The sequence below is a fragment of the Notechis scutatus genome, chromosome 1 (genome assembly GCF_049901735.1).
Source record: "Notechis scutatus isolate UNSWTSFEM ecotype Mainland chromosome 1, rNotScu1.2, whole genome shotgun sequence".
NCBI classification, from domain to species: domain Eukaryota; kingdom Metazoa; phylum Chordata; class Lepidosauria; order Squamata; family Elapidae; genus Notechis; species Notechis scutatus.
Window position 1 is genome coordinate 316,904,908 of NC_142009.1, and position 14,091 is coordinate 316,918,998.

At 39.4% G+C, this 14,091-nt stretch overlaps 1 protein-coding gene across 3 annotated transcripts in view; it reads right to left on the bottom strand.

The window, feature by feature from the left end:
- The window catches only part of ARMH4 (armadillo like helical domain containing 4), a 75,239-nt gene that overhangs the window by 49,118 nt on the left and 12,030 nt on the right, over positions 1–14,091 (bottom strand). For all 3 annotated transcript variants that reach the window (XM_087952418.1, XM_087952416.1, XM_087952417.1), the window contains exons 3-4: positions 11,680–13,033; positions 2,365–2,598 (exon numbers count right to left, since the gene is read on the bottom strand). In XM_087952418.1, coding sequence (XP_087808544.1) covers positions 2,365–2,598; positions 11,680–13,027 — 1,582 coding nt within the window. In that variant the 5' untranslated portion in view covers positions 13,028–13,033. The remainder of the gene's footprint in view (positions 1–2,364; positions 2,599–11,679; positions 13,034–14,091) is intronic.

Sequence of the window (14,091 nt, forward strand, 5' to 3'; positions counted from 1 at the left end):
CCATTTTTCCTCCTGAGTCCCAGGAGCCTTCTGGGAGCAAAACGCCCCCCAGGAGGCTTCTCTGAGGCCCAAAACTGGGGGGGGGGCAAAAACAACAACCCATGCCCACCCAGTCACATGGCCACACCCACAGAACCGGTTGTTAAAAAATTTGAATCCCACTCCTGAGTAACATCATCAATGCTAGCTCACTAGCACTGATGAAGTTACCTAGTTTGGGTAATGAAATGTCTGCAAGAAAACAAGCTAGGTTAGAGAGCACCAAGAGCCCCTCATACTTGAATTGGTAAATACATTTACTTCTTACAGTAAATGATTCTACCACTTCATTATGTGGGGTATGAAGAAAAAAAATTCTACCGGTGTACCCTGAATCTCTAATCATCTCTTTCAATGGATGGTCTTGAGATCTAATATTAGAGTTGAAAGAAAATTTCTACCATCTAGTTCAGTGTTTCTCAACCTTGGGGGCTTGAAGATGTGTGGACTTCAACTCCCAGAAGCTGTGCTGGCTGGGGAATTCTGGGAGCTGAAGTCCATACATCTTCAAGCCCCCAAGGTTGAGAAACAATGATCTAGTTGATTGCAACTGTATTTAACATAATTTATTAATTTACTTAACAATTACTTTTCAGAATACATATCTCAAAATAGTTTATAATCTAAACTGCAAAATACAATAATACAAAAATTAAGAAAAACCACAAACATTATACAAATGCAAAAAGAAATAAACAGTATAAAGTGCACAGATACATTAAATCTCCTAATATTCCAAAAGTGTATAATTTGTAATTTGAAAACTAATAAACAGACTTTTTTCTACTCCTCTTCTACCTACTAATTGGGGTTATAAGGTCAGGGTTATTAACTAGGACAGAACTTCAATAGAAAACTTAATGGTTGGGTGAACTGATATGAGATTTGGCATTCTTAATACCATGCATTTTTTCATGACAATTAATATACTAAATTGCCTTACATTAGATCAGATTACAGATAGCCCCTGACTTATAACAGTTCACTTAGTGACCATTCAAATTACAACAGCATTGAAAAAAGTGACTTATGACCATTTTTCACACTTATGACCGTTGCAGCATCCCCATGGTTATGTGATTTACATGTGAATGCTTGACAACTGACTCACATTTATGATGGTTGCAGTGCCCCAGGGTCACGTGATCATCTTTTGCAACCTTCTGGCAAGCAAAGTCAATCAGGAAGCCAGATTCACTTAACAGCGGTGTTACACTAATTTAACAAACTGCTGTGATTCACTTAATAAATGTGGCAAGAAAAGTCATAAGATGGGGCAAACCCAGTTAACGAATTTCTCATGTAGCAACATCAATGTTGGGTTCAATTGTGGTCGTAAGTCAAGGGCTACCTGCAGGGATGGGATTCAATTTTTTTAACAACCGGTTCTGTGGGCATGGCTAAGTGGGCATGGCCATCTGACTGGGTGGGCATGGCTTCTTCTTCTTTTTTTTTGCAGTACCCCTCCCCTGTTTTGGGACCTCTTGGGCCTCAGGGAAGCTTCCTGGGGGGCATTTTTGCTCCCAGAAGGATGCCCTGGGGCTTAGAAAGGCAAAAAATAGAATGGGGGCATGCAGCTCCCCCCCCTGCACCCCTTTTTGCCTCCTGGGTGAAGCAGTAAGACAGCAAGGGGGATCCCGGCACAGCTGATCATCAAAACAGCTGGTCGTCGGGAGGAGGGGAAAAAAGAAATACCTTAAGGAGTGACTGAGTGGAGAGAACACAGTCAGCAATGTCAGGCATGTGCACAATGTCACGCATGCGCGATAAGGACTGACTGAGCAGGGAGGGAAGAGGCGGGCTGAGAGGGAAGGGGCCAGCCAGGGGCACAATTTGCTAGTTCTCCAACCTGCGCAGAATCATAACAACCGGTTCTATAAAACCGGTCCAAACCGGTAAAATCCCACCCCTGACTACCTGTATTTGCCTCCCTAGCAAATTTGGATTTTTTTTTCTTGCAAGCATTAAACCACAATAAACATAAAAATAGCTCTTACAAGAGGACTGAAATTAATTCTGACTAACTGCTAGATGAAGCTTAGGACCACAGGATGTCCATGCATGGCATAACCTAGGCTGGGCATCCTATGGCCCATTGACTGTTATTGAACTATATTAAAACTCCCAGTAGCTCCAACCAATTTGATGAATGGTGAGGTATACCATGAGCAGTAATTCAGTGAGGCATGAATTATCAGACTTTTGTCTATCAGAGTTAGATACAACTTTCCAAATCTCACATAGAAAGATCTCTCCCATCAACCATTCAACTGAGATGTCAGAGATTGACTCAGAATTAAATTAAGGGGATGAAATCCAACCAACCTTTAACTTCCACCATTTTCTCTGGGAGATGGGTGGAAGGAGGAGATTCTGTAGGAGCAACTGTTTCTAATATCCTCAAGAGTTGGGGGGTGCTGGAAACCGCTGATATCTGAGTTGCCAATTCTATTTCTTTCATCATCACATTTTGTGATTCTGTAATCTTCTGGGTAGGTAGGCCTCCTGAGATCCCAGGGGATGGCACAGTAGCAGTACCAGGGAAGGCTGTGGCTGTTCCTTCAATAAAAAGGGGATTGAAAAAGAGGTTGAAAACTATAGTTTTTTAAAGAGCATTACTATCTTGCTCATTTATTTATTTATATTCTGTTTTTCAAAGGAAATTGTCTTCCCAATATGTCTTGCATTATAATCAAACCATACAAATGCACATATATCACTATCACAGTTAATAATCACAAAAACAATTTAAAATATCAAACATATGATATTTAAGACAGCAGCATTTAAAACATGGGGGGGGGGGGGACAAAAGGAAAAGCTTTGAAGTTGACACAAGGAAACGTGGATGCAAAACCCCATAGGTAACCTAAGCTTGTTTGCCCACATCGCCCTCCAGATGTCACTGAATCAATTTTGAATATCTTTCCTATTAACCATATTGATTAGATCCTATATGCGCTCTAGTTCAACAGTGAGAGTTGAAGATTCCCACTGCTGCACATGGCTTCATGTGATCTCTAAACAATAACAATAAAAGAGCATTTTGGAGTAGGTGGCAATAATAAAAAGGTCGTAAGTGTGAAAAAGGATCATAAGTCTCCTTTTTCAATGCTGTTGTAACTTTGAAAAGTCACTCAATGAACTGTTGTAAGTTGAGGACTACCTGTACATTATGCACATTAATACTGCCCCTGAGATCAATATGTACCACTATGAGAATACAGGAGAATTATTATTTGGTGCCTTTGAAATTCTGGCCAGTACTTGGTTGTAATTATAATTAGAAAGTAATTGTACTCCCAATATTATAGGCAAGTAGACCTTTTGAGAATTTATTAGAAAATAAATTACAATTTGATTCCTATCCTTATGATAAATTAACCTTCTGAAATGACCTTTATTTTAAAATGAAGGTTTAAAAGTGTTTTTTTTTAATCCAGGCTAAGAAAGGGAATAATATCCTAGATCTACTTATTTCTAATTGTACAGTTAAAACTTTTGAAAGGGTTCCTGAAACAAACATTGCCTGTCTAAAACCACTGAATGGCAACACAGTATATTCAAACATTTGTTAAATTCTCAATTTGAACCTGATGTATTATCAGCTTATAATTATAATAAGGATATCTATATTTTGAGTACCGTAGATTAAATAAAATTTTATTTAGAAGCAAAACAAGCAATTCAGTTGTATAAACAATTGGGAAATGCTACAAACATAATGATAATTATTAACAATCTGGAATTGAGCTAATGGTTTCAAGTTTTCAAAATATGTTTCTTATTATAATGAGGTAAATTCATCAAAACATCTTTTTTCGGGATTATTGGACTCTTCAATGGATGTTTAAAAGGGGGTTCTATTCTATGAAACCCAGCTGGGTGACTTTGGGCCACGGTTTCTCTCTCAGCCCAACTCATCTTACAGGGTTATTTTTGAGGCAGTAGTGTTATGTATGCCATTTTGAGCTGTACAAAATAAAGGTGGGATATAAATCTAATAGTTATTATAATTTTAACACACATGATTTGCATATGTTTACATAAGAGCCATGGTGGTGCAATGGTTAGAATTCTGCCCACTGCCAGCAGTTCGATTCTGAGCAGCTCAAGGTTGACTCAGCCTTCCAAGGTCAGTAAAATGAGGACCCAGATTGTTGAGGGCAATATGCTGACTCTGTAAACTGTTTAGAGAGGGCTGTAAAGCACTATGAAGTGGTATGTAAGTCTAAGTGCTATTGCTATTGCTAATATGTTTTCTTGTTGCTCCATATGAATGTTCATAACTCTGTTAATAAGTTTTTGAGAGAAGAATTAAATTACATTAGCATTCAACTATTTATGAAAAACATTTGGATTTGTCATACATGAGTTATTGCAAAAAATATTGTTAGGTGTTCCTGGAAATATGTAAATCCTGTAGGAAATTTGTGCACACTGTGTAAGGAACAAATGCATATTTAATTTGTGCAAAAGAGAATTTGAGAACTCTGGAAAAAGATAAGAGATGTGGCTGATGCAGAAAAAAAAATTATCAAAGTAACGAAGATCACAGATTTCAAAACAAATTATGATGGAGATTTTGAATTTTTAATGGCAACTGTATATTCTACAATCTCAATTTTCCAATCAACTTTGAAAATTATCCACCAATTCAACGAGTATATATTCTTAAGACAGAAGAAATATGATTAAATAGAAGGAAAGGGAGTAATAAAGAAAAGTTTTGAAAAGATATGAAGTTGATAAGATAAGATAAATATATATATAGAAGTGTGATATTTTGGAATTATCTTCTTTTCAAATACGATGGCTTATTTGTTTATTCTAGAAAAGATACTTTATGTGACTACATCCTGTGTTTTGTTTGTGTGTGTTAAAAAAATTAATAAAGTTTGTTTAAAAAAAAAAAGAAAATTATCCACCAATTCTGGATAGCTTGGTAACTGAACTAGTAGGCAAATAATTTCATTTACTCTTCTTTCTTTCCTTAGATTATTTGTGAATAAATTCTGAGTTGTAATATGTACTGACTGAAAAGGAAATAACCTCCCACTTTCCAAACATCACTCTTGTTTAATGAAGGAAAACAGAATCTAAAGACGATGGCACAGAGCTCTTCCTTCCTCTGAGAAGCTCCCAAAATTTGTATTAACTCTTAACTCTTCTGAGATTCCAGACAAAGGGTTTAATCTTGAATTGCTTATACTGTGATAACTTGGTACTCAACTGCTTTGAAACTCATCAAATTTGGTACTCAACGCATTTGGACATGAAAATTTTATCCCAGTATGCATCGGTTTTTTGGTACTTAATGCACAAGCTAGAATTTGTCATTGTTGGCTGTGTTGTGACTCACTACATTATTTCTTATGGGAAAAAATATTTTGGTACTCATCATGCCTCCTGGAACCAATTAACGATGAGCACCAAGGTAGCATTATAACTTAAAAAACACTTTCTTGTGAATGAAACAATTATAGAAGAGCAGAATTTTGGCCATTCAAATGTACTTCAGAGATTCTAAAACCGTAAGTTGAAAGAATAACTAGTGAATCTCTTGAAAAGGATGCGGTAGAACTCTAAGAGATAACTATTATTTCTCACAAGAAAGCAGAAATGAACCCGAATGCATTGATAATGTATTAAGAATTCTGACAGGCTTTTGAAAGGAAGTGAAATGGCCCTTTTACAGGATTTGGTACAGTGAAATAACCTCAATTTTTATATTTTGAATGCTATAGTGTAAGTCCGTCTTTGATACTCTGTATAGAAAAAAAACCTGCATGAGATGTTCTCACTATTACATACAGACTGGAGATACAAGCTGCCCTACTAACTAACTAAAGTCCCGGTTGGGTGGCAAATTATTTTGTAAGATCCATACTGTTTACCTTATCCAGTCCAGATGGTTCTTTCAAATGGAACAGAAAAGCAAAACATGACTTCTTACTTGTGAAAGTGCAGCAAGCATATTTGCTGGAATTTAATTTGATAAATATGGCAACTTCTGAATCCATCTTGCAGAGAATAGACATTTTTCTATTTCTTATAAAGAATTGCAATTGATTCGATTACTATTTAGTTTTCTCAATCTTTTGTTGATCAGGTAAAAATATATTTTCAACGGTTTTAACTCTCAACAGCTCTATTTCAACAAGTATGGAATGAAACTGAAAAAGATGTTTATATATCCTTACTGAAGAAGAAAGGTTCAAGAGTTTATGGCGGTAAGGCTTTCAAGATTAAAATCCAAGACTCGAGCGCCACATGATGGGGTGAGCTCCCATCTTCGCCCCAGCTCCTGCCAACCTAGCAGTCCGACAGCATGCAAATGCAAGCAAATAAATAGGTACCACTTTGGTAGGAAGGTAAGATGCTCCATTATGTCATGATGGCCACCTGACCACAGAAATGTCTTCAGACAGCGCTGGATCAATGGCCTTGAAACAGAGATGAGCACCGCCCACTAGAGTTGCCAACGACTAGTGGAATAAGATCTGCAGGGGACTCCCTTGAAATAACTGGGAATATTTGGGAATGCAATGCAAAGAAAAGAGGTACTAGAAAAAATGACTTTATTGCCAAGGTTTAGGGAAGTAGAAGAAGGAAGAGATAACAGATGAGACAAATGGATGGGATCGGGGATATGTCTGAGTTACAGATTTTCACTGGGAATAGATTTGGATGGCAAATGTCTGTCCATACAGACACCCTGGATTGGGCCTAACTCCATAGGCCTAATTATTTTTTAATAATCTCACTGCTTTCCAAAGCTCTTTCTCTTGTGGAACAATTCTACTCAGCATAAAACTTAATACATACAATGGAGTGTAAGCTGTTTAGAAAAACTAATATTGTAATAAATGTGTTAATTTTTGAAGTGCCTCAAGACTCCTTATGGCTTTTGTTAAAATAAATGAGGCACACCTTGTAAAGAAAAAATGCATAAGAACATTTTATTTTACTTCTCAAAGGCTAAGGAAGACTTTTCTCAAGATCTTCTGCAGTTTCGGGGGAAAAAATGTAGCCAAAAGAGATCCTTATCTCTGTATCAGATTGCTGAAAAAATGAATAAGAGTACACAAGCTTTTGTCTTTTGCTGGCCTACATAGTTTATGATCCAAATGATCACACTCTGTTCTCTAGTATTGAGTACAAAGGGATATTTAGAGGGTGTCTATCATTATGTCCCATCAGGGTCTTAGGGGGTTCAGGCAGCCATCCTGCCACAAAGCTTTTGAACAGTTCATTCATTTAGGAATACTTTTGTTAAATTGGTTCCAACTTGGACCCAGGCCCATCCACAGCTCACTGCAGCAGCACAGAAGCAGCCAAAATATCCAAGGGACTCCAAACCCTGAAGCGAGGCTGCAGAAAATAGTCTGCCAAAATTCCCAAGTAACAGCATAGCAGCTAGAGGAACTGCTTCAGAACATAGAAAGTGAAGGTTAATATATGCTCCCCATCCTTTCAAAGGTGTTATTATATAAGGCAGTTATTAAACAGTTTCAAATTTTTGAAAATAATTTGGAAAAAAAAAATCAAATAATAGGAAAATGGATTCAGTTCCCTAATTCTAACATCATATACACTCAGTAGCTAGGTTTATCCATTACATAATGTGGTTTTGTTGGTTGGGTTTACAGTGTAAACTCAGAAAACACTGAGCCTTTTGTGGGCTTTTCAATAAATCAACAGTGAATCACCTACATGTGATTCATCCTCCAATAGAATCTCTCAGCGTGCCAAGATCAAGCTGCCAAAATGGAAGAGCAAAAAATAATAAATCTAGGCCATGTTTTTGGTATAGGGAGGCGCTCAAAGATGGGAATGGAAGGAGTTTGCCTCACAGAGATCTGCCCCATATCCCTTCCTAAAATCCTGGGGGAGAGGGAGAAAACCTGGCTGGGTCATTGTTCCTGACTCTTCAGACTGCTCTTTTGAGAACATACTAAGAACTTTGATGCTCCTCAAAGCATAGTACAGTGGAACCTCCAGTCACGACCGTAATCCATTCCAGGGCTTTAGTCACAACCCGATTTGGTCATGACTGGAAGCAAGGTTGACTGCGCATGCACAGACAAAAAAAAAAATGGCATGGAAGGAGAAATCGCTGCGGCAGGAAAAATTGCCATGGCTGTGTTTGATCGCCACCCAAAGATGTGTTCATGACCAGAGTGAAACATTTAGCTGATATTTTGGTTGGCACCTGATTTGGTCGTGGTCAGAAGCGTTTGTGACCGAGGTTCCACTGTATTCCTATTCTGGTACCTTCCAGAAATAGTGGATTATTGGATTGGTTGAGAATGATGGAAGTTACATCAGGAGGCTTCGTGTCTGAAAGAGCAGTTTCGAAGAAAGCCATAAAACTTAATTTGTGGTATTGTCCAGGATGAAGAAAAAATAATAATTGGAGCCACATGTAGCCCAGGGATTGTCTCCCCCACCCCTGCAAAAAAGTATATAAAGAAATAAAACAACAGAAACCCATCTAAAGAAAAATAAAACAAATGTTCCTATCTAGGCAGGGTGTTAATTAGTTGGAATTAAAGAAAATGCAGAACTGAGTCAAAGCACAGAATTCTTCCTGCAGGGGAGCAGTAGAGACGCCTTAGGCAAACAGACACAGCAATAGGCAATAATAAAGGAATGCTTTTAACCTGCATTTTAAGGAGTTACGATCAACAAGGGAAACTAAGCATCGAGTCAGACAGAATCCTGGGACTTGCCAAGCTCAGCATATACACACAATAACACAGTACAGGTAGTCCTCAACTTACAACCACAATTGAGCCCAATTTCTGCTGCTGAATAAGACAGTTGTTAAGTGAATTTTGCCCCATTTTATGACCTATCTTGCCACAGCTGTTTAACTGAATCACTGTAATTGATAAGTTAGTAACCTGGTTGTTAAATGAATCTGGCTTCCCCATTGACCTTGCTGGTCAGAAGGTCGCAAAAGATTATCACATGGCCTTGAGACACTGCAACCGTCATAAATATGAGTCAGTTGCCAAGCATCTCAGTTTTGATCACATGACCACGGGGATGCTGCAACGGTCATAAGTGTGAAAAACAGTCATAAGTCACTTTTGTCAGTGCTGATGTAACTTTGAACAGTCACTAAATGAACTATTGTAAGTTGAGGACTACTTGCACTATTTCTCAGTCCCCAGCTTTAGGAAATATAAATATTAAAAAATGTTTCTCTCCATTTCTTATGTGTGTTTATTCTATCATAGCTTGGGTAGTCTATAGGTAGTGCTCAAGTTATGAGCATACTAGAGCCTGGCCAGTGGTGGGATTCAAATATTTTTACTATGGTTCTGTGGGTGTGGCTTGGTGGGTGTGGCATGGCTTGGTGGGTGTGGCTTGGTGGGTGTGGCAGGGGAAGGATATTGTAAAATCTCCATTTCCACCCCACTCCTGAGGGAAGGATACTGCAAAATCCCATTCCCTCCCCACCCCACTAACCTCTTTCCAGCTCCGTTCTCCTGTGCAGGGCAACAAAAGAAGACCCAGCCAATCATCTGGGACTCAGAGAATAGATGGGGGAGGGGGCCAGTCAGAGGTGGTATTTGCCGGTTCTCCGAACTACTCAAAATTTCCGCTAACAGAACTGGTCAGAACCTGCTGAACACCACTGTTAGGAATAACATGGTTACCTAACTTAGTTTGGGTAAAATAATATACATAGACTATGATTGTGTGTATCACTTTAACTGTAAGACCATGTATTTTGAGTGCGGTTGTAAAATCACCATAAGAGGGAGCAAGAGAGCTCACTGTTTGCTGGCTTTTACTGGATTGCTGACAATGATGGATTGATGGTGATAACTGCGTGTTTTCCCTGCTATTGCTGAACGAAGAAAAGAGGTTTGATTTTCTTCATATCTCTACTGCAAAAGAGATATATTACTGGACTGATTATTTGTAAGTTTACTGACCTCTTTTTCGACACTGGACTTTGCTAATGAATAATCCCGGACAGACTGAACTAAGTGTATGATATATGGACTGTTTGACTATGCTATAACTCTTACTGGAATAAAAACTATTTAACTGGCACAGTGTATCTGTTTTACTGAGTGTAAACTACAACAACGTTTGTCTCACATATCTGCCTGACTGCCTGACTGCCGTTGCACGTTCTGCTAGGGTATATATCCCTAACAACCACCTCTGAACCTGGCCATTATAGTCGTAAGCTGTAATGATCATAAAACAGATTGGTCACGTGACCGACCTGATTTTACAATCCTTTTTGCAATGGTCATTAAGCCAATGTCATGGTCATTAAGTATGAAGTGTTAGTTTTGGGCAAAAATGCAGACACGTGAACAGGGGGCGCTGCAAATGGCTGTAAATTTAGTCATGTTGCCAAGCTCCTGGGGCAGGCGACTGTCAGAACATCGGATCTGGGTTGTGAGTCCCCTCATTGTAATGTTGAATGTTCACTAAGTGACTTAAGTTGTAAGTCAAGGACTACCTGCATATACATTGCATACCTTCTCATTGTTGGGAGAAAGAATTTCAAAGGTCACCAAAGTCCTCTTCTTCAATTTGGGGTCTGGCTGGGAATTTGGGGTGGAGGGGTTGGCAATCTCACATCAACAGAGGGCATTAGGTTAAGGAAAGCTAAAGTACTGGTTCTGCTTTGCCACAAGGTTGAAAAGAGAAGTATGGTGAAGGGGAAGAGAGGCCTGGCAAATTGCACCACTGGCTGGTCCCGTTCCTCCCCTCCCTGCCCACTCCTTACCTGGCATGTGTGCCATCAAACTTGCCTGCATTGAGTAAGTTGCTATTTTTCCTTCCCCCCGAGCATCAGCTGTTCTGCTGTGCCGGGAGATTTAGAGTAGCTAGAAAGCAGGAAATCATTGCATTTCTTGCTTTTTAGTGAATCTAAAAGCAGAGCTGAACCTGCCTTAGGACTGAAGCTTCTATTTTTCAGTGCAGACTCAGGCAGCAGATTGCAGATAGGTAGATCTCTGAGTGAATCTTTGATTCTGCGAGCAACTCGATCTGCCTGCCCGCTTTGCCTGATTTTGGGTAAAAGTTGCTCTTTTTTTTATAAAAAATTCAATATTTACATAAATATTTATAATATTTACATACAAGTCACGCCCAGCCAGTCACATGACCACCAAGCCATACCCACAAATTAGGCCACGCTCACAGAACCGATCGTTAAGAAATTTGAATCCCACCTATCAGGCAAAAATCAGCCAAGAGTGGATCATAGGGGTGACCAAAGAAAGCATAATAATCAAAAGAAAGCAACAGGATCAGGGTGAAGCCATGCTCAACCATTCTCAGCTACTCCGAGACTCTGTTCTGCCTACTTATGGAAACCTAGGGGAAAAGCTTATTAGGAGCAAAAAGAAGGGAACCTAAGCAATCTCTCCATTGCCCATCTGAAAAGGGAAGAGATATTATAAAAGATTGGCTGTTATAGATTAAATAGATTAAATCCCCGCTGAATATTTTAGATAGACAAGGAACCTGAAAAAAGGAAGGATCATGTATAGCACCATTGGAGCATACGCCATAAACCGAGCAGTGGTTCATACTCCTAAATTATCTTAAAACAAGAAGCATTCATGAGTGCAAATAGGGGAGGGGGGAGAGAATTACCTCTTAATTGATGTCTTAAGGTTTGGAAGACATCTGATTTGGTTGCATCCGTTGTAGTTATAGTCTCAGAAAGCAATCCAGACCTAATGATCACTGTTGGATCTACATTTTCCCCTGAATTTTCAGACTGGGCTCCAACCGTCTCAGATGGATCAATGGTATGAGCAAGATTCAAGCTTCTATTGGCCAATTCCTCTACCTGCATGGGTACCTGGCCTGACCCATTCTGATTATCTTTGCTTCCTTTTGCCGTGGTCGCCAATAATCTTGGTGACAGGTCCTTTTTCACATCATCGTCCTCCTGTCCTGTTGGTTGTGCTATCCAAGGTTGATTTATCTTCAGAGGATGCATAGCTTTCGCTTGGCTGGAAGGCTCTAATTTGGTATCGTCCCACTCATCACTTAGCAGCAAGCCTGCAGTGGCCATCGTGGTAGTGCTTAAAATGCCTTTCAAGGGCCCTTGGTTCTCTGAGAGTTCCCCTTCCAAATTTAAGGAGGCACCTGCAGGCAACAACCTGGGCTCTGTAGCAGCATCTGTGCCCATCCAAATGGTTGGGGAGCTATTTCCATCGGATCCTTTTGTCAAATCAACTGGTGGGCTCGTTGGAAGAAATTGATTTTTGGAAAGGCTGCTTGATGATGTTATAGTGGGAAAACTAATTATTACTTTGGGGATAGTTACCTGGGGATTGTCTGAAGGGTCAACATGGGTACCTTCCTCCAGACTGCGTAGTGTAAACTGATCTCCTTCTAGTTTTCCTTCTCCCCCACCTCCTTCCACTCTTTCTTTTGCAGAGCTAAGTGTATTGTCTTCAACAAGAAGATCTGGAATTGTCACAACATTGGCAAATAAAGCTTCCTGTGTCCCATATTTATCCGGTTTTACATTGGGCCCATTGAGGCTGATTTGCCTTTCGCTTTCTGCAGCACTCTCCAGACCTGTGCTGGCAAAAGCATTCGTATCTGAGGACTCCGAGGGATTGGGAACATGCAGAATGGTTGGTAAGGTTGTTTTTTCAGTTGTGGCTCTGTTTAATGACTTCCTGGATGGGTCTACTGAGGCTCCATAAAGGCTTTCAGAAGCAGAAGCACTGGCTATATTCATGGATGAGCTTAAGTTACCCTCTGGGTTTGATGCATTTGTGTCTGCTAAGCTGTTCCCTGCTGGAGATGCCAGATGCAGTTGTCTTTCATGCCTTTCGTCCCCTTGTCTTAAAACAAGGCATTGCAGGCTTCCAAAGTTGAGTAGAATAAGGCAGAAGGCAAGGAACATGTGAAATGCCCTCACGTTGCTCATGGTCAAGGAAAAGTTTGCATGGAAGTGAGCAGAACAAATTATTTCAGTCATCAGGTCCTGCAGAATGAAAGCAAAACAGAGCAAAACAGATTTCTATTCATTTCAAATTAGAATTCTTTAAAATTAAATTGAAATATCATATAAAATTCTAGTTACTATTTATACCGGTAGCTACTTTGCTATTTATTATATAGGCACATTATTACTATAAAGAAATTACTTTTGGGTTTTTTTCAGTTTCGTTCAAAGCATTTCCTCGTTGGATGAACAAGATGCATTTTGCAGAAGCTGGGCCTCAAAACGTCTGAACCAAGCTAATTGTGGCTTATTCAATAAACCCTGGCTAAGGAAACCATTGCTTTGTGCAATGTATTAACTCAATCGCGATTGTCCTAACCCTAAACATCTTGATACCAGAACACTTGAAGTTTGTCTCCTTATATGTACCTCTCCAAAGTGTAAGCCATGCATTAAAGTGTTAATAAATAAAGTTAGAAAAGGTGCTGTCTTGTGATCACACTCATCTTTGACAAAGAAAGCTCCAGATCAAAGCAGCTGTGCATTATCTAGAAAGTGCATGCTTTAATCAGGGGTCTCAAACTGGCAGCCCACGGGCCAGATGCGTCATGCATGGGCCACGCCCACCCCGGCTCCACAAAAGCAAAAAACATTGCGACACGTCATGATATGTCATGTGACACAATCAAGTTTGACACCCATGCTTTAGTTGGAAAAGATTCTAAATCCTATCGGCAGTATCTCCAAGTAGGTTTAAGAAAACTGAAATAAGTAAGGGAGATGGACAATGACCTGACATGGTACAAGAAAGCCTCTTAGGCTTCTTATTTCTTGGGAGACAAGTTGAAGCCTGCAGACTGAAAACTTTTAGCGGTTGGTAAAATTTATAGTTCTGATGATATGGTTCCAACTTTTACTTGGGCTTTTATGTTTGTACAAAACCTACAAACATTATTTTGCACACACTGCTTTTGAATATGTTCATTTCTCAGTTTATTATATTGATAAAGCCACCCAGTTTATAACAGTGTAAAAGTCAGCATCATGCACCACAGCTGAGAAACCAACCCAATCCCAAAAACAGCACATCAAACTCT